At 43.9% G+C, this 20,382-nt stretch overlaps 1 protein-coding gene across 2 annotated transcripts in view; it reads right to left on the reverse strand.

Moving 5' to 3' along the window:
- The window catches only part of LOC115158267 (single-stranded DNA-binding protein 3), an 86,853-nt gene that overhangs the window by 46,673 nt on the left and 19,798 nt on the right, over positions 1-20,382 (reverse strand). For both annotated transcript variants that reach the window (XM_029707005.1, XM_029707006.1), the window contains exon 4: positions 11,739-11,823. In XM_029707005.1, coding sequence (XP_029562865.1) covers positions 11,739-11,823 — 85 coding nt within the window. The remainder of the gene's footprint in view (positions 1-11,738; positions 11,824-20,382) is intronic.

Genomic DNA, 20,382 nt, shown 5'->3' on the forward strand with positions numbered 1-20,382 from the left:
TCAGCTAAGAAACGTCTACACAGAGATACATAGAGATGTGAGATGTGGACTGGCCCTTTCATTCCAGGCAGAGAGAAGAGAGGATGGGAGACAACAGTAAACATGGAGCAGAAAGACAGCCCCGCTCAGTCACGGGTGTCAGCCCCGCAGCCAAGAGCCACAAACGGTCTGATAGCTAGAGAAAACAGTGGAGAGGAGAAAACCTGCCAGAGAGAGGGAGAGGGAATGAGAGCGGGAGAGATGGAGGGAATGAGTAAGAGCGTGAGAGGGACAGAGCTGGCAGGAGGGAGGGAGAGAGAGATGGGGCATGCCTTTACAGTGTGTACATATCACCACAATATGAATAAGATATGGCGGTGCCAATCCTGCCTCTATTACACCTCATCTCTGCCTGTCCCCCTCCCCCGTCTCCATCCATACATCGTCTCCCTATATGGTATTATAATTCCTCCATGTCGTCATTCCGCCCCCGCTTCTCTCCTTCCCCTGAGCGGAGCGGGCACCGCTGGCACACAGCCAGATTACCCAATCAATCTCCTCTGAGAGAGAGGGAGGGAGACGAGAGGGGGAGGAATAAGAAAGAGGGGGTAGAGACGAGGAGGAGAGAGGAGGGGGTGTTAGAGTGAGAGGAGGACTGTGCACCAGACCTAAGAGAAATCGAGGCAAGAGAAAGACGTAGGATGAGATGGAGATATTTCTTTTAAAAGGACAGAAGTTGAGACGAAGGGAAAGGCCGAGGCAAAGCGAACGGTTTATTGAACTGACTCATTGAAATAGGGAAAGTAAGCACCTGTTCTAGATGAGAGAAACGCACACAGTCAGACAAAGTACACACAAAGGATGGCTTCTCAATGGTTGTTGTTTACAGAGAAGCGCTGCAGCCCCGTGCCACCTGTTTCAGTCCTGCTGGACACTCCAGTCTGCCACAGCTTGGCTACCTCTCAAATGACACCCTATTCCCTATTGAGTGCACTTCTGACGACCCACTATAAAAGAGAATAGACGAGTGTCATTGGAGACATCCCACATGATTTCACTCTCCTGACAAGGCAACCCCTACATTATACCATTAGCTCTATTGACTGCCTCTATTCGCCTGACAAGAGGTTATGACACTTAAGTATTCAAGTCAGCGCAGGTGTCAAAGTTATATTTTACAATAGAAAATCATGTCACACAGACCCAACATCCTGAATGCCATTGTACCTGATGCAATCGGACCTTTTCAGGCTCACAGCAAACAAAGGAAGAGTTCTGGAGTTCTTTGTGTAGATGGGAAGGAGTCCTGGTCATTACCAAAAGGTTCAGGGAGAGGCCAAATCAAAGCTTACAAATGGAAATGGATATTCATAAGCAGACAGGCCAGTTCAGTTTTCAAATGATCAGCAGTTGCTATTTTTCATAACATGTTGAACAAAAACTAAAGAAGAAGTTGACTTTTAGATGAGCATCTGCCTTTACGTGCCCCCACTTCCACTGACAGGAGAGTCTCCATCATAGCTGTCTGAATGAGAATAGTCAATCCAAACAAATCATATAGACAAGCATGAAGCTCATCCAGGGAGTATTAAGACACGGCTTTGTGAATGACGCACTTCTGTCACTAAATCAGTGACACTCCGGAGGCGCTGATGTCACAGTGGCAAGAATCGCAGATGTGTGGGGTCACGACCTCTAGCTTGTGCTAAGAACAAAGGGTGTGTTCGTAAATTGAATCTGGAGTGCCAGAGAGCGCTCAGAGTGCACACTGGATGCTCTGGCTGAGGAGTAGGGTTGATCCGAGCGTTTGGACCTCATAACGGCAGTCAACCACCCAAGCTAACTGGCCAACGTGGGCTAGTTTGCTAGCTACTTCCAGACACAAATGAAGGAACAGCTCACTCTGATCATTTTACTCGCCCTAGCAGAGCTGGTTAGGCTGTCTTCATATTATCCAGAGTGTTGGTGATTATAACTGTGCTGCTGGCAACAACTTAATTATGCTTTTTTGCAGACGTTTACAGACACCGGCCATATTCAACTGGTGTTGAGCGTTCGTAAATTCATCAATTATTCTGCTCTCTGGCACACTTAGGCGAGAGTACTCTGAAATCAGAGTAGATAGCCAGAGCGAATTTACGAACGCACCCAAAGTCTAACGATGGAGCATTATTACTTCCTGAAAGTGTTTGTTTGTGTATGTTTGCAGCGGCATCATGCCCATAGGGGGCACAGGAGCACGTGCCCCTCCCAGATTTGTCCAGGTTTTTTGTTTGTTGTCATTTCTCTATAAGACTACTAGCCTCCAAGCAATTTTATAAATAAGCACCAGTCAGGTACAGACAGCTCAATAGGTATGAGATATGCAAAAAATATATATATTTTAAATTATTATTTATATATTTGTTTTTACATAGAATTAAGCATAATGATTATTTTTATTTTATTTTTTATTTCACCTTTATTTAACTAGGTGGGCAAGTTGAGAACAAGTTCTCATTTACAATTGCGACCTGGCAATTATGGCTGTAGATTGCAGGAAAAAGCTATTTCAGGTGTCCAACTTCACCCTCCAGTCATTCTCACATACTTTGTGACCCTTAAGATTTTTGGGTGCATTACACCCATGTAAGTGTGTTTCTGACTTTCTTAAATCATTCATGCCGCTATTTCATCATTCATTCTGAATTACCCAAAGAAGTCTCATGCTTGGAAAAACCAAACAAAAATTTAAAAAATCCTCACTCTAAGCACTCTTTTGAGGAACATTAAAATTCAAGTAGGAAAGAGAATTATGAATGTGGATTTCTCTCAGTAAGTAAACATGATTTGAAGACAAAATAGGAATCAATGAAACAGTTTCAACAATAAGGAATAAAGGAAAATTCCTCTTAAACATTTATAAAAGGCTGCGTTTTCCGTTCCATGCATCTCCAGTGTGGTGTGTTTCAGGTGTGTGTTTATGAAGGTTTGTACCACGTTGGATCTGCCATCCAGAGGTGCAGAGTCTTTCAGTTCCGGGAGCCCAGCCAGAGTCAGAATCCCACCAAAATCCAGTGATTAGCCATGAACCATCCCCCAGATTTGAGGATTAGCACATTATATTCCCCAATCTGGAGGGCCTACAAAGTCTACCTCCCAGGCCCCAGGAGAAGGAAATAGGAGAGGGTTTGGGTCATGGTGGATTCCTTCAAACCCAGCCAGGGCCACCATCATGTCCTTGGACAGTGGACACAGTACCCAACAAAACACAACCAGTCAGTCAGAGATGGCATCTAAAATGTGTGGACCCATACAAACTCAGAGTCTAACACCAGAGACAGAGTCTACTGTTCCCCCTGGGAGTGTGACTCATGGGAGTCGTGTTGTTTTTCTCCCTGTGATCCTGGGAGACATGGCGGGGGAATAGGGCTGTTATCAGCCGGGCCGCGACAGCGACTTGATCAGGCCACTGGTCCACAGGGATCGGAGCGGCTGGAGTTAATCAGACAGAGACAGGCCTGGGGGATTCACGCCTCCACCCCCACCCTGGTCCCCCCGCCACAGCCCAAGGTAAGGTTCTTCACACAACATTAACCCTGTGTCCTGTCTGTCTGTAACCCCAAACACACACCGGGTCCACCAGCAACACAGAGAGTTATGGAAATGAACATGACTGAGGGATGGGAAGATTTGACTATAGACAAATTTATTGAAAAGTTTCAGGGTTATGCATTTTCATACAGTTCAACCAATCTGCTCAATCCATCCAGTAGAAATATACAGATAAACGTTGAAATATAACACTCTCATGCCACCAACAACAATAATTTCTTGTCAAATGATATTGGTGATCAGTGATATCGATGTACTTCTTGTGAGGAAGACAAACGTCCACTTCACAAAGCCCCTTATCACACACAGAGCCCGGACGAGCGGATACACTTTGACCCTTTGAACTTCAGCCAGGTCAGGGGTCAAGGAAAACTGGCCATTAATCCTTGAATTAGAACAAAAAAAGAGCAGGACATCTGAGCCCCTGTGGCAGTCCCCAAAGCCCCACAGCATCCACACTGAGTGACCACATTGGGCTGACCACTGCGTAGGACAGATCCCCTCAGAGGACCTTCAACTGGAGCCCCACATCTGGACACTGGAGCGAAGGACGTAATGTATCTTTAGGTGTGTGGGTTAGGTGCCTTACGAAGACCATGTCGGTTTTGAAACGTGTGTGCGCGTGTCACTAAACGATTCTGAGCAGACATTGCTTTATTTCTTTGTTCAGGTCCTATGCCACATTTAGATGTAGGTCAGTTCTCTTTTCTTGGAAGTCCTAACCACCAGTCCTGCCACCAACTCGCTGAATGGGTCGTCAGAGTTAGCACGGAGGGTAGCTGAAGGTTGAGACAGGTAGCTAGCTGCCTCGAGAGTAGTGCGGAGGGATTAACTGAAATTTCAGTTATTTTTAAACAACTAATTGACCTACGTCGGTTCAATTACTTGAGTTCCATTTCGTTCAGTTTTTTTCTGAGCTCAATGCACACATGGCACTGTTTCTATAGAGATAAATCAGATCCAGCCTGAACTGTGCGATGTAGTAGGGAGTTGTAGTTTCCAACAGGCCAATATTCTACAAAGTTTGGTAATTAACTACAACGACCATAATCCATTTCACATCTACTTGTCCGGTCGGTGCTTCTTTTATACCCGCTACGGAATACAGAGGAATTAAAGATGGGAAGTTGCGCTCTTTTTACTGACTCTGATCTTTGACTCGTACAGTCAAAAGAAAAAATATTTTGACTAATTTCATTCATTTGAGTCAGTAATGCCCTGAGCACGCAGGACCCCCCTACTGGCAAACGATGAACTAAAAACTTGAAATAATCATGATTCTACAAGCCTCTTGTTCCCCGTAATCTGTGATTGCTAGGCATAAAAATACAATTATTTATTGATACCTTTGAAAACGAGGTCTATTTGCCACAACCAGACTAGATTGTGAACGGAATGACTGCCGCGAGGGAGATTTGCCCAATAGGCTACGAACTGCAGCAGCCACCCAAACCAATTTGTTCACGAATTCGAGTGTTGAGCAGCAGAGGAAGGCTGTGCATGTTTTCGTTCTACAAAGTGGTGTCCATCAATAACATTCAATAATCAAATTGATTGTTATTGATTGTTATTAAATGAAATGATTGCATTCATTCTTGCACCATACTATCATTTATCAGTTCTAAACATGTATTTTCCTTCTCTATGCTGCCTGCAGCATGATCTATTTTTCTGCTCACACACACGAGACAGTTCGTTGTTGGAGCACATCTCCGGAGCCGCTGAGCCAGAGCAGCGCATATTAATCCTGCTGTAGAAGTCATCGCGGCCAGCAGGTCTAATGAACAACTAAAATGAACAAATCACTCGAAAAACCAAAATCATGACTCTGGAGTCATTAAAAAGAGTAGTTCAAAAAGAACGAATCGCTCGCGAACTACACGTCACTAAGAATCATGCGCAATCATGAGGGGATTTAGAGAGCAGCTGTTGCTTCATGAGGAAACTACCTGAAAATACATGATCTAAGTGATTGATAGTTGGTATTCAGCAGTCATGAAAGTATGCCTTATTTACGTTGAAGAACTACAAAAATAGAAATTTTAGGCAGCAGCTCTATAGAGATGACTTGGAATTAAAAAATAAATTCATCAAATAAAACAAACGTAATACACAACAAATATTTTATTTGAATAAATGATGGTTAATAAGTGATAAGAAGTAGGCTGTTGAGAGCAAAAGTGTGTGTGTGGGGGGGGGGCAACTCAATATTAGGAAGGTGTCCTTAATATTTTGTACACTCAGTGTGGATTAATTGGGGACACTTGTCAGCTTTAATTAAGCATGGGGTTTAATTAACCATGTAATTAACCCTTTAGACCCCAATAGAATTCTAGAATGCTGCTGTAAATTACTGAGAATTTTCAAGATAAAGCTAATTTTCTCACATTTCAAACAAACAGACATGGCTCAAAAACAAAGAACAAATGACAATTACAAGTTAACTTAGTTTTAAAGAGAACAACCTCTTCTTTAATATGACACCACATTCATGTCAATAGGAACAACCTCATTTTGTCTCCATTGTGTAAAGACACTCACTATCAAAAAATTATTAACACTCAACACAACAAAAAAACACGAGTATTTAAATCGTAGTAAATTTGACTAAATTACTCACTCAAAATGTACCAAGTATGAAATATTATACTTATAAGTATTTACATATAAATAAATCATCCAAAATGTGACCAGAGGACAATATTCATAAAGTATTTAAAAACGAATTGATTAACAACGATTCATACTTCTGTAACAATGTAAAAATGCAAACACCTATTCGGAGACTATTTCAAAATGTAGGTAACCTCTGTCAATAAGATTTAGTACAGCCCAGGCCTGACACTAAGAGATAGTACCCCACTTTGACAACAATTCAGTGAATGCAACAAGTATGAGATTGAGTCAGATAAAGAGAGAAGATACAAAACAACAACTGTTCAGTGACAATAAAAGATTTGTGGGACAAAGTCATATTTCACACTGTAGCACAACCCCATCCTGCAAAATGGCTCAGAACACATAGAGCTTCCCAAAGGAGGTTTCTACACTGTAGCACAACCCCATCCTGCAAAATGGCTCAGAACACATAGAGCTTCCCAAAGGAGGTTTCTACACTGTAGCACAACCCCATCCTGCAAAATGGCTCAGAACACATAGAGCTTCCCAAAGGAGGTTTCTACACTGTAGCACAACCCCATCCTGCAAAATGGCTCAGAACACATAGAGCTTCCCAAAGGAGGTTTCTACACAGCTCCCACTATTTGTCCTGCGTCCACTCCGGATGCACACCACACTTGTGCCCTTCAAACTTCACCTGCTTTCCAATAAGTTACAACTCGGTCAACACGCCCTGGTGCCACACACTTGGCTCCCCTTCCTGCCACTATAGCCATATCAAAGAGAATACACAAGCTGCATTTTGAATGCCTTCAGGGCCCAGCGCCTGTGGTTTCTGGGAAGGGGCCTTTGCAGGGTCCCCCACACAATGTATGCATTTATGATGGAAATGTTGAGCATCCCCCAAAACACATACTACCACCATTTTCTGCCTGTGCGTCCAACATTGCAATAGCTCATCAGTTGGTCAAGATGGTCAACCCCGCCCATTGTCTTGTTGTAATCCCTTACAAGCTCTGGAACAGATCTCAATTCCTACCAAAACCCCTGTGTGGCACAACGGGTGAATGGTAGGACTCGGGGCATTCACACGCCATGGAAACGTAGGCTCCCCTCTCAGGTACGCTCTCCCTCTGCTTCATCATCTCCCTCCTCCTCTTCATTTCCCTCAATGTTCCTTTCCCTCTAATCATCTCTAACTCCTCTTCCTCCCTGCCTTTTGCTGCTGAGCCCTGACTCTCCACATCACTACCTTCTCTTTCACTGACCTAAAGGAAGAGAGTAACACGGGGAGAGGAGCAACAACTAGGATACAATTATAGAAACAATCTCTCCCTCCCTCTCACACTGTCTCGCTCTTTTTTTCCTTGCTTTTTCTCAACCATGCACACACCATCTTTCTAATTTACCTCGGTACCGGTACCCCTTGTATATAGCCTCGGTATTGTCATTTTATTTAGTAAATCTTTTCTTAACTATATTTCAACTCTTGATTTCTTGCCTAACAGACCAACTATAGAGTTCGCCAATGTTAGCTGATTAGTTACGAAGCTGGGACAGTTTCCACATAAATTGCATCGGTAGAAAGAGGACAAATCAAGCAACTTGTTAGATGGTTATGTAAACAAATATCCAACTCATCATATGATCTCCACTGTGCGGGCATCTACCCTAACATGACAGCGAAGATGTCAAATAATAGGAAAACAAGGCAATGTATAGCCAATGAATATCTGCACCTAGCAAACATGACAAACCATAACCTAAGCCCAACAGATGAACACAAATTACTCTAGCCTGCATGTCGGTGGCTAGTTAGCTGGTTATCTGTATGGCTAGCTAGTGAGAGTGAGGTTGACGCTTCATGAGCGCAGCCCAAATGTAATGCTACACACAACTTTTCTTGCCTGACAGATTAACTAGCTAGCTATAACAAGCAGCTTGGGCCATTTCCATTTGAATTACATCGGTAGAAACGAGACAAATCAACCAAATAGTTAGCGGACTATATACACAGCTAAACACCAACTATTTCCATGAGATTGATTGCTCTATCGAGTTCCACCTCTGATGTGCTCGCCTGTACTAGAGGTCGACCGATTAATCGGAATGGACGATCGGAAATCGGTATTTTATTTTTTGACCTTTATTTAACTAGGCAAGTCAGTTAAGAACACATTCTTATTTACAATGACAGCCTAGGAACGGTGGGTTAACTGCCTTGTTCAGGGATTCAATCTTGCAACCTTACGGTTAACTAGTCCAACGCTCTAACCACCTGCTTTACATTGCACTCCACGAGGAGCCTGCCTGTTACGCGAATGCAGTAAGAAGCCAAGGTAAGTTGCTAGCTAGCATTAAACTTATCTTATAAAAAAACAATCAATCATAATCACTAGTTAACTACACATGGTTGATGATATTACTAGTTTATCTAGCCTGTCCTGCGTTGCATATAATCGCTTAAGTACACGTTGCTCCAACCATAAACATCAATGCCTTTCTTAAAATCAATACACAAGTATATATTTTTAAACCTGCATATTTAGTTAATATTGCCTGCTAACATTAATTTCTTTTAAGTAGGGAAAATGTGTAACTTCTCTTGCAAACAGAGTCAGGGTATATGCAGCAGTTTGGGCCGCCTGGCTCGTTGCGAACTGTGAAGACTATTTCTTCCTAACAAAGACAGCTGACTTCGCCAAACGGGGGATGATTTAACAAAAGCGCATTTGCGAAAAAAGCACAATCGTTGCACGACTGTACCTAACCATAAACATCAATGCCTTTCTTAAAATCAATACACAGAAGTATATATTTTTAAACCTGCATATTTAGCTAAAAGAAATCCAGGTTAGCAGGCAATATTAACCAGGTGAAATGGTGTCATTTTGTGTTCATTGCACGCAGAGTCAGGGTATATGCAACAATTTGGGACGCCTGGCTCGTTGCGAACTAATTTGCCAGAATTTTACGTAATTATGACATAACATTGAAGGTTGTGCAATGTAACAGGAATATTTAGACTTAGGGATGCCACCCGTTAGATAAAATACGGAACGGTTCCGTATTTCACTGACAGGAAAAACGTTTTGTTTTATATTAATGACCTAAGGCTCGTATTTCTGTGTGTTATGTTATAATTAAGTCTATGATTTGAGAGAGCAGTCTGACTGAGCGATGGTAGGCAGCAGCAGGCTCGTTAAGCGTTCATTCAAACAGCACTTTCGCGCGTTTGCCAGCAGCCCTTCGCAATGCATTGCGCTGTTTATGACTTCAAGCCTGTCAACTCCCAAGATTAGGCTGGCGTAACCGATGTGAAATGGCTAGCTAGTTAGCCGGGTGCGCACTAATAGCGTTTCAAACGTCACTCACTCTGAGACTTGGAGTAGTTGTTCCCCTTGCTCTGCATGAGTAATGCTGCTTCGAGGGTGGCTGTTGTCGGTGTTCCTGGTTCGAGCCCAGGTAGGAGCGAGGAGAGGGACGGAAGCTATACTGTTACACTGGCAATACTAAAGTGCCTATAAGAACATCCAATAGTCAAAGGTATATGAAATACAAATCGTATAGAGAGAGAAATAGTCCTATAAATCCTATAATAACTACAACCTAAAACTTCTTACCTGGGAATATTGAAGACTCATGTTAAAAGGAACCACCAGCTTTCATATGTTCTCATGTTCTGAGCAAGGTACTGAAATGTTAGCTTTCTTACATGGCACTTTTACTTTCTTCTCCAACACTTTGTTTTTGCATTATTTAAACCAAATTGAACATGTTTCATTATTTATTTGAGGCTAAATTGATTTTATTGATGTATTATATTAAGTTAAAATAACTGTTCATTCAGTATTGTTGTAATTGTCATTATTAAAACAAACAAAAAAATAAAATACATAAAAAAAAGAAAAAAGAAATACATTAAAAAAAATGAAATACAAAAAAAAAAAAAATAGCCTGATTAAATCGGTAGCGCCTTTTTTGAGTCCTCCAATAATCGGTATCGAAAAATCATAAAATCGGTCGACCTCTAGCCTGTACCAAGTTATCATGAATGACTTTCTAATCTGTGAGCAATTCCCCAAGTTTCACAGCATCGAACGTCGACAACACCAAACATATACCTGCTGCTTACTTATTTCACTCACCTGGACATTATCGCTTTTCAAAGTGCAAGGACGTGTGCAAATCCGTATCACCAACCAACATAGATACAACCTCTATCACAGTGAAAAGCCATGTCGGCACTATCATTTTTGAGTAACGAAGTAATTTTATTTTAAATGAAACACTTTAAAAAGTCAAATGAAAGCATAACCTGTTTCCCGTTGATGACAACAGCCACGCGAATACAATAACAGGCTGTTCGCCAATTATTTTGGGAAATTGACACAGATATTGTTAGAAGAACAAGGCTGTTCGCGGCAGCTATTGTAACTTAAGAAAGGCTGTCGACGGCCGCTCTGGGTTCTAAAGGGTTAATCTTGTGCTGGTGTAATACACACTCACAACAAATGAGTCTATTCTGATGGAGGGCTGGTCTGTTCATACTTGTCAGACTACATGGGCGTATGGAACTGCACAGAACTGGGAAACCTGCTAAATTAAAAATGTCTACTGCAGGAATAGAACCATCATGACCCATTTCCAGAGCTCCTTTCCTAACTGGCCAGGTGAACGACAAACTAGTAGTAATACAATCTGACCAACATAACCTATTAGCTGCATAAGCCTTACTTGAAACATTTTAAAGGGTATGTCATACCACTATTTAGCATAGCCAAAACATGACCAAAAAGGAGAATTCTGCACTATGGTATGGCGGTGATAACAAATAAAACGCATTTGCCTTGAGTGATGCAGATGAAGTCCGAGGGGGCTGCAGCTTAACCTTCAAATCATTCAGGTCCCGCCAATGAGCTAGAGGTCACAATCAGTGGGCACATTAACATGGTCATTTGCAGTCCAAGATCGGCGTCAACAAAGAGCCTCCTTTTATAGGCCGGCCACTCTGAGGCCCTCCACATGTTCAGGCAGCACATCAATTCCAGCGCCAGGGAACATCCAGCTCTTCTGCAGATGAGAGGGTCAGGGAAGGCAAGCCCATGACCCCTAGGCCACCCCCAATTGGGCCCCATGCGTCGGCCCCAGCACTGCACTTAATCCAGGCCAACAGCTCACCAAGTTGCTTTATTTGCTCCCACCCTTATTGAAACCATTTGAAGGCCAATAAAAACCTTGCAGAGGCCTGACATTTCACCTTCAGCAGACAGTTTAGGTAAGGCTCTGAGGTCAGGGGTCACAGGGAGGAAGTGAGAGGGGTAGCCAAGAAACTGTTTCACTAAGCTTAGGAGGATAGAACCTATTGCAGTAAGAGACCAAGCAACACTACATTCATATCATGACCAAAACAATCATGCACGCAAATGTCTCAATTTGATGATGCAAAATTAACATTGAATGTCTAGCTGTTATCAGTAGCCCACACAGAACCACGTGACAATGGCCACTGTGCCTCTGACAACACCAGTGACAGGTTGACTCACATAGTCGTGGAAAGCCTTGGCCTCGCTGGAATGTTCGCATGTCTCTCTCCGGTCCGGAGCAGCGCAGTACAGATCCCAGAATACACTGTGGGGAGAGAACATTGTTAGACAGTTTCAGTTTACACTAACAGCCAGATATTGTTCACATGACTGAGTTGGTTGGAGCATGGTGCTGGCAACATCATGCAGTTCTGGGTTTGATTCCCTCATGGGACACATGCATACCCAGTATGTGGATGTGTGAAGCGTAAGCTAAATTACCATCTATCCATGGCGACCCCATCTATGACAAAGTGAAACATGATCAAGCTAAAACGTTAGTTGTCCGAGGAGTCTTTACTTATACCCTTTATAACCTGGGTTTAAATGAAAGAACTTTGTCAGTTTATTTTCCTAAACTATTCTAATCCAACCCGTAGCCCGCCTCAGAGCTACAGCAAAGCAGTGTCATCGAATCGAACCATCTCATGTACATCTCATTCTGCTGGGCCAGAGATGCTGGTTACTGATCAATTACTTATGATATTTGTTAATTAAGGCAAATCCAGTCCTTAAGGGTTGAAGAGGGCACCAGGTTCCAATCCAAATGCTCTGAATTACTTAATTGAAATTAATTACCTGTTTAACTAGTCCCCATTAAATTCTGCTTGCGCCTAAGATATTGATTTAATGGATAGCACATAAAAGCTGCTGATCTGACTGGGGCTCAAGAGAAACATTACGCTTTTTCCAAAACATTCGAAGGTGAATACTCCACAATATGCATTCTTTCTGCTGAGGCGGCAAAACCAGACTTCTAACGTGTGAAACACCTGACACTTGATATGACAGACTGCAAAATGGAGCAGAAAATATCAGCTGATGACCCATAACTGTGCGTGTATCAGATAATCATTCATCGCCTCAGTTTGAAAACATACAGTACCAGTTAAAAGTTTGGACACCTACTCATTTAAGGGTTTTTATTTTTACTATTGTCTACATTGTAGAATAATAGTGAAGACATCAAAACTATGATAACACATATGGAATAATGTAGTAACCAAAAAAAGGTGTTAAACAAATCTAAATATATTTTATATTTGAGATTCTTCAAAGTAGCCACCCTTTGCCTTGATGAAAGCTTTGCACACTCTTGGCATTCTCTCAACCAGCTTCATGAGGTAGTCACCTGAAATGCATTTCAATTAACAGGTGTGCCTTGTTAAAAGTTAATTTGTCATATTTCTTTCCTTCTTAATGCATTTGAGCCAATCAGTTGTGTTTTGACAAGGTAGGAGAGGTATACAGAAGACAGCCCTATTTGGTAAAAGACCAAGTCCATATTAGCTTAAATACGCAAAGAAGAAAAACAGTCCATCATTACTTTAAGACATGAAGGTCAGTCAGTGCGGAACATTTCAAGAACTTTTAACATTTCTTCAAGTGCAGTCGCAAAAACCATCAAGTGCTATGATGAAACTGGCTCTCGTGAGGACCACCAAAAGGTTAGAGTTACCAGCCTCAGAAATTGCAGCCCAAATAAAATGCTTCACAGAGTTCAAGTTTTTTAAATATTACTTTATTTAATTAGGCAAGACAGTTAAGAACCAAATTCTTATTTAGAATGACGGCCTACCCCGGGACAAACCCTAACCCGGACGACACTGGTCCAATTGTACGCTGCCCTATGGCATAAACAATTAATGAACATGCACCTGTGGAAGGGTCATTAAGACACTAACAGCTTACAGACGGTAGGCAAAAAGTCAGTTATGAAAACGTAGGACACTAAAGAGGCCTTTCTACTGACTCTGAAAAACACCAAAAGAAAGATGCCCAGGGTCCCTGCCCATCTGCGTGAACATGTCTTAGGCATGCTGCAAGGAGGCATGAGGACTGCAGATGTGGCCAGGGCAATAAATTGCAATGTCCGTACTGTGAGACACCTAAGACAGCGCCACAGGGAGACAGCACGGACAGCTGATCGTCCTCACAGTGGCAGACCACGTGTAACAACACCTGCACAGGATCGGTACATCCAAACATCACACCTGCGGGACAGGTACAGGATAGCAACAACTGCCCGAGTTACGCCAGGAACGCACAATCCCTCCATCACTGCTCAGACTGTCCGCAATAGGCTGAGAGAGGCTGGACTGAGGGCTTGTAGTCCTGTTGTAAGGCAAGTCCTCACCAGACATCACCGGCAACAACGTCACCTATGGGCACAAACCCATCGTCGCTGGACCAGACAGGACTGGCAAGAAGTGCTCTTCACTGACGAGTTGCGGTTCTGTCTCACCGGGGTGATGGTTGGATTCGCGTTTATCATCGAAGGAATGAGCGTTACACCGAGGCCTGTACTCTGGATGCCTGATCGATTTGGAGGTGGAGGGTTCGTCATGGTCTAGGGCGGTGTGTCACAGCATCATCGAACTGAGCTTGTTGTCATTGCAGGCAATCTCAACGCTGTGCGTTACAGGGAAGACATCCTCCTCCCTCATGTGGTGCCCTTCCTGCAGGCTCATCCTGACATGACCCTCCAGCATGATAATGCCACCAGCCATACTGCTCGTTCTGTGCGTGATTTCCTGCAAGACAGGAATGTCAGTGTTCTGCCATGGCCAGCGAAGAGCCCGGATCTCTATCCCATTGAGTCGTGGCTGAACGAAGACATTATCAACATACAGCTGGCTGGTTGTACGCTGTATCGGCAGGATAGAACAGCGGCGTCTGGTAAGACAAGTGGAGAAGACTATGTATATTTGTAAACAACAGCAGGTGCATGATATCTAAGGAAGTCTCGAGCTATTGCTTGCCTGTGGTGGAGTATCTCATGACAAGTTGTATACCCCACTATCTACCTAGAGAGTTTCTGTATTTTTTGTAGCGGTCTACATACCACCACAGACTGATTCTAGAGCTAAGACCGCACTCAATGAGCTGTATTCCGCCTTAAGACAAACAGGAAAACGCTCATCCAGAGGCGGCGCTCCTAGTGGCCTGGGACTTCAATGCAGGGAAACAAATCCGTTTTACCAAATTTCTATCAGCATGTTAAATGTGCAACCAGAGGGAGAAAATAAAAAATTAAATAAAAATTAGAGACCACCTATACTCCACACACAGCGATGCATACAAAGCTCTCCCTCACCCTCCATTTGGCAAATTTGACCATAATTCTATCCTCCTGATTCCTGCTTACAAGCAAAAATTAAAGCACGAAGCACCAGGGACTCAGTCTATTAAAAAAGTGGTCAGATGAAGCAGGTGCTAAGCTACAGGACTGTTTTGCTAGCTCAGACTGGAATATGTTCCGGGATTCCGCCGATGGCATTGAGTGCACCACATCAGTCATTGGCTTCATCAATAAGTGCATCGATGATGTCGTCCCCACAGTGACCGTACGTACATACCCCAACCAGAAGCCATGGATAACAGGCAACATCCGCACTGAGCTAAAAGCTAGAGCTGCCACTTTCAAGGAGCGGGACTCTAACCCAGAAGCTTATAAGAAATTCTCCTATGCCCTCCATCAAACAGGCAAAGCCTCAATACAGGACTAAGATCAAATCATGCTACACCGGCTCCAAAGCTCGTCGGATTTGGCAGGGCTTGCAAACCATTAGACTACAAAAGGGAAGCACAGCCGAGAGCTGCCCAGTGACACGAGCCTACCAGACAAGCTAATCTACTTCTATGCTCGCTTAGAGACAAATAACACTGAAACATGCATGAGAGCATCAGCTGTTCCGGATGACTGTGTGATCACGCTCTGCACAGCCGATGTGAGTAAGACCTTTAAAAACAGGTCAACATTCACAAGGCCAGACATATTACCAGGACGTGTACTGTGAGCATGCACTGACCAACTGGCAAGTGTTGTCACTGACATTTTCAACATCTCCCTGTCCCAGTCTGTAATGCCAACATGTTTTAAGCAGAACACCATAGTGGGCTGGTCATGGCTCACATCAACACCATTATCCCAGAAACCCTAGGCCTGCTCCAATTTGCATACCGCCCTTACAGATAAAAAGATGACGCAATCTCTATTGCACTCCACACTGCCCTTTCCCACCAGGACAAAAGGAACACCTATGTGAGAATGCTATTCATTGACTACAGCTCAGCATTCAACACCATAGTACCCTCAAAGCTCATCACTAAACTAAGGATCCTGGGCCTAAACACCTCCCTCTGCAACTGGATCCTGGACTTCCTGACGGGCCGCCCCCCAGGTGGTAAGGGTAGGTAACAACACATCCGCCACGCTGATCCTCAACATGGGGGCCCCTCAGGGGTGCATGCTCAGTGTCCTCCTGTACTCCCTGTTCACTCATGACTGCGAACGGCCCAGTACATCACTGGGGCCATTCTTCCTGCCATCCAGGACCTCTATACCAGGCGGTGTCAGAGGAAGGCCCTAAAAATTGTCAAGGACTCCAGCCCCCCAGTCATAGACTGTTCTCTCTGCTACCGCACTGCAAGCGGTAGCGGAGCGCCAAATCTAGGTCCAAGAGGCTTCTAAACAGCTTCTACCCCCAAGCCATAAGATTAATTGTTCAGCAATCAAAATGGCCACCCAGACTATTTGCATTGCCTACCCACCCCCTCTTTTACACCGCTGCTACTCTGTTATTATCTATGCATAGTCTACCTACATGTACATATTACCTCAATTAACCGGTGCCCCTGCACATTGAGACTGTACACAGGGGGTACCGGTAGAGTCTCGCTATTGTTATTTAAATGCTGTTCTTTAATTACTTATTCTGATTTTTTAAACTGTATTGTTGGTTAGGGGCTTGTAAGTAAGCAATTCACTGTTGTATTCGGCGCATGTGACTAATACAATTTTGATTTGTGCCCAAACTTTTGACTGGTACTGTATATTGCCACACTTTTATAGGAGTGGTGCTAAAACTCTGTAGTTATTGTACAAGGTAGGTACATTCATATGTACGGTCTCATTACAGTGTAAGCACAGTGAAGTATAGCAAAGATACAACTAGCTCTGTTTTTATATAATAACACATTTTACTTTCTGCTAGCCACTGCTCTCTGCTCTCAGGTGTGCACTGTCTGGGTCAGCTGTCCTCCTGTACTCCCTGATGAATAGCACACAGAAACAGAGTAGAGAAAGCTGGAGAACAGAGAAGTGTGTGTATGCGTGTTCATGCGTGTGGATCTATGCATGTGCGAGCGTTTATGCGCGAGTGTGTGTGTTGAGAGGGCCCATGAAGCCTGCCCTTCAGTCACTTGACAATAAAGCCAGGCGGCATTATCATATCTATCAGCTGCCGTTAAAGAGATTGCAGCTTTGTCAGAGCCGCGCTTGCCGAAGGGAGACAGAGGGACCATCTCAAATCCAATCAGCTCTCTGGGAAATGAAATAAGACGCGTGTTATAGTTGGTTACTGAAAAGCTGCAACTAGGTGCAAACCAGGGGACGGGGACTGGGGAGCAGGGTTATCATAACCTGACACCCTCCAAAGTTTCAAATAGCAAAGTTGATTTGTCTCAGTGAGACTGTACATGCAACACTGGAGCATGTCTGAAGGTAGCCAAGACTAGTTTAAACTAGCTAGCTATAGGTTGAAAAGCTCAGACCTTTTTGTCAACTGGAGATTTTCATACTGTGGATGCATTCTCTCCTTAAAGATGCACTGTCAACCTTTTGTATAATTTCAGCCAGTCGTTTTTGAATGTAGTGCTCACAAGAATGGTACACCACCCAAAGAATATCCAATCAACTTGACACAACTGTGGGAAGCATTGGTGTCAACATCCCTGTGAAACATTTGACACCTTGTAGAGTCCATACCCGAGGAATTGAGGCTGTTCTGAGGGCAAAACGGGGGTAAATCTCAATATTAGGAAGCTGTTCCTAATGTTTTGTTCACTCAGTGCATGTGCAGATATGTGCACCATGTCATTGCTCTCACTCGAACTCCGCTGTGTCCAACGAGCCGTTATGCCCACCCTGCAAACTCATTGGATAACGCTGGGGAGGCCTTTTGCTAGCTGTCACTCAAACAGCAACGGGCTGAAGCTCATTGGCTAAAACTCAAATTACTAGGGGGCTGGCACACGTGGGGGAAAATGGCGCTGCACAGCTTCCAGAAAACAGTAGCTTTTAAAAAACTACGGATTTCGTGGCTAATTGAGGTAAAACCGTAATTCTGCTCATGGATTATATGCATGTATGAACTACATACACATTGACACATCCAGCCCAAAGCGGGAGGTTTAAAAAAATAAAAACTCACTAGTCGCCAAAGAACCACTCAATCTCTTTAAATAAATGAACTTGGCTGTGTGGAATCCCTAAGATTAGTCTGGGTGTGAGATTCATACTCCAGCTTAAGAAGGCATGCAAATTCTGCCATATCCAAATGAACTGCCAGTCAAAACAATGTGGAAATGTGGACTGGCAGCATAAACAGGCCCCACACACACACACTTTCCACAGCATCAACATTCATAAGACAATTACAAAAATGAAATGCCATTGTGATAATTACTACAATTAACTGTGCTCTGACAAAGCCTGGTGGTAACAATGTGCCTTCCGCCATTATGGGCAGAGTAAACACAGACAAGTGGTTGTAAGGGCCTGGGCATTAAATCAACAGTGATGTGGCTGGAGTGAGTTCCTGTCAGGCGACAGAGCAGCCAGGCTAAGGAGAGGAGAGGATAGGACAGGAGAAGAGAGGAGACATGTTGACTATGGCTGCTACTACTATTATTATCAGCCTGAGCTGTTCTTAAAATGGGACAAAACCCCTGCAATCAAAAAAACTAAATCATTCAGTCTTTATTACCCCACTGAAGTTTGCTATTCTCCTGGTACCAATGTGAGGCCACAGGAGAAACAGGCACTCCCCATCTCTTAAAACAGCATGCCATGTAAATCTGTTCTAGAATTCCACAGGAGCCCTCCCCTCGGATTTCACTAATAAATTCAACATCTGAAAATGGGCGAAGAGAATAAAGGAAAAATGTGTGCGCATCTTGTTAAAGATGACAGAGGAACAGATTATTCCTTGATTTATCTAACAAGGGGAAAGCTCTGGCCAGATGATCTAGTGTCTTTCTCGGTCAGGTATAGCAGATCTACTCTGCCTGACACAGACGGGCTGAAAGGAACCACAAAGCCCCAGGTTCCTGCCTGATACCTGCTTTTATAAAGAATAACCAGGAGATCTAGGATGGGGCAAGTCTGTTTTGCTGGAGTGTTTCCTTTGCCCCTCGCAAGGAGGAATTTCAGCTGGAAGCAATTTGAGGGATGATCCGTGTACATAGTATTGTGGTGAGGTTCTCAGAGTGTGACAGAGTGGATGTCCAGTGAAAACTGGCTAAAACAATTGATTTGGCCGACCAATGTAGAGAGCTAATGACACAATCAACACCTGCACCCCTCTCGGAGCCCTGGCTTTATCTCTGCGTCCATAACAACAGATGTGGATGACTGACCCCCTCCCTCAACCCATTCAGCCCTGCGCAGCCCAACAGGAAACTGTTTGAGACAGAAGCAGGGAAGAAAAACAGCCAAATCCCCCACCCTGGGTTAACACAAAGGAGACTGGAATGTAAGGAGTTAATCCGTTTGGGGTCTCTTCCGCAAACAAAGGACAGGCCTTCAGACAAAGGTTGAGGGAGGGGGAGTGGTTGGCTTTCCCTTACCATCTGGACCTTTTGTTTGGGGGAGGGGGTTGACGGGGGAGGGGGAGGCCCCCCCAGTGAGCCTCCCCGTCCACATGCTGCAGCCCCAGACAGACACCCTTCCACTGGGTCACACCACACTGGGGCCCTGTTCAGCAAATAATCTCTCTCCTCTGCAACTGCTCACACACACACACAGGGGGCTCCCTCAAACCGTGCCTCAGCAATCAGAGACTTTAAAACTTCGAGAGTTAGGCAACGTGAAAGTAAACTTGTCCAAAAACTGTATGTCAATCTGTCTGTGCTTCTGGTAGATTTAAGTGAAATCTGTCAGACGGAGGGAACACAGGCTCTCTTAAGGACCATTATGAGCTGTGTAAACAAATGGCGCCGGAGGAGATGGCCGCCGTTTTACGGTCTCCTAACCAATTGTGCTATCATGTGTTTTTTTTTGCGTTATTTGTAACTTATTTTGTACATAATTTTTCTGCAACTGTCTCTTACGGCAAAAAAGAGCTTCTGGATATCAGGACAACGATCACTCACCTCGGATTAGACAAAGATTTTTTCAACAACAACAACAAGCAGGACTCACACGATATTCCTTAAACACCCCACAGGGAGGACATCCCAATAATTCGCAAAAGGAAGCGATGCAGAGGACGAAGAGCCGGATGCCTCGTCCGGACCCGCAGAAGGCAACTAGGAAAGCTGCCGTTACCGTCAATATTAATCGCCAACGTGCGATTACTGTCATTGGACAGTAAACTAGACGAGGTACGATCACGAATATCCTACCAATAGGATATTACAGTTTTTGATGTCCCATGTTTCACGGAATCGTGGCTGAATGACGGGATACAGCTAGCGGGTTACATGCTGCACCGACAGGATAGAACAGCACACTCCGGTAAGACGAGGGGGGGGGCGGTCTGTGCATATTTGTAAACAACAGCTGGTGCACGAAATCTAAGGAAGTCTCTAGATTTTGCTC

The sequence above is a fragment of the Salmo trutta genome, chromosome 22 (assembly GCF_901001165.1).
Source record: "Salmo trutta chromosome 22, fSalTru1.1, whole genome shotgun sequence".
In the NCBI taxonomy this organism is placed as follows: domain Eukaryota; kingdom Metazoa; phylum Chordata; class Actinopteri; order Salmoniformes; family Salmonidae; genus Salmo; species Salmo trutta.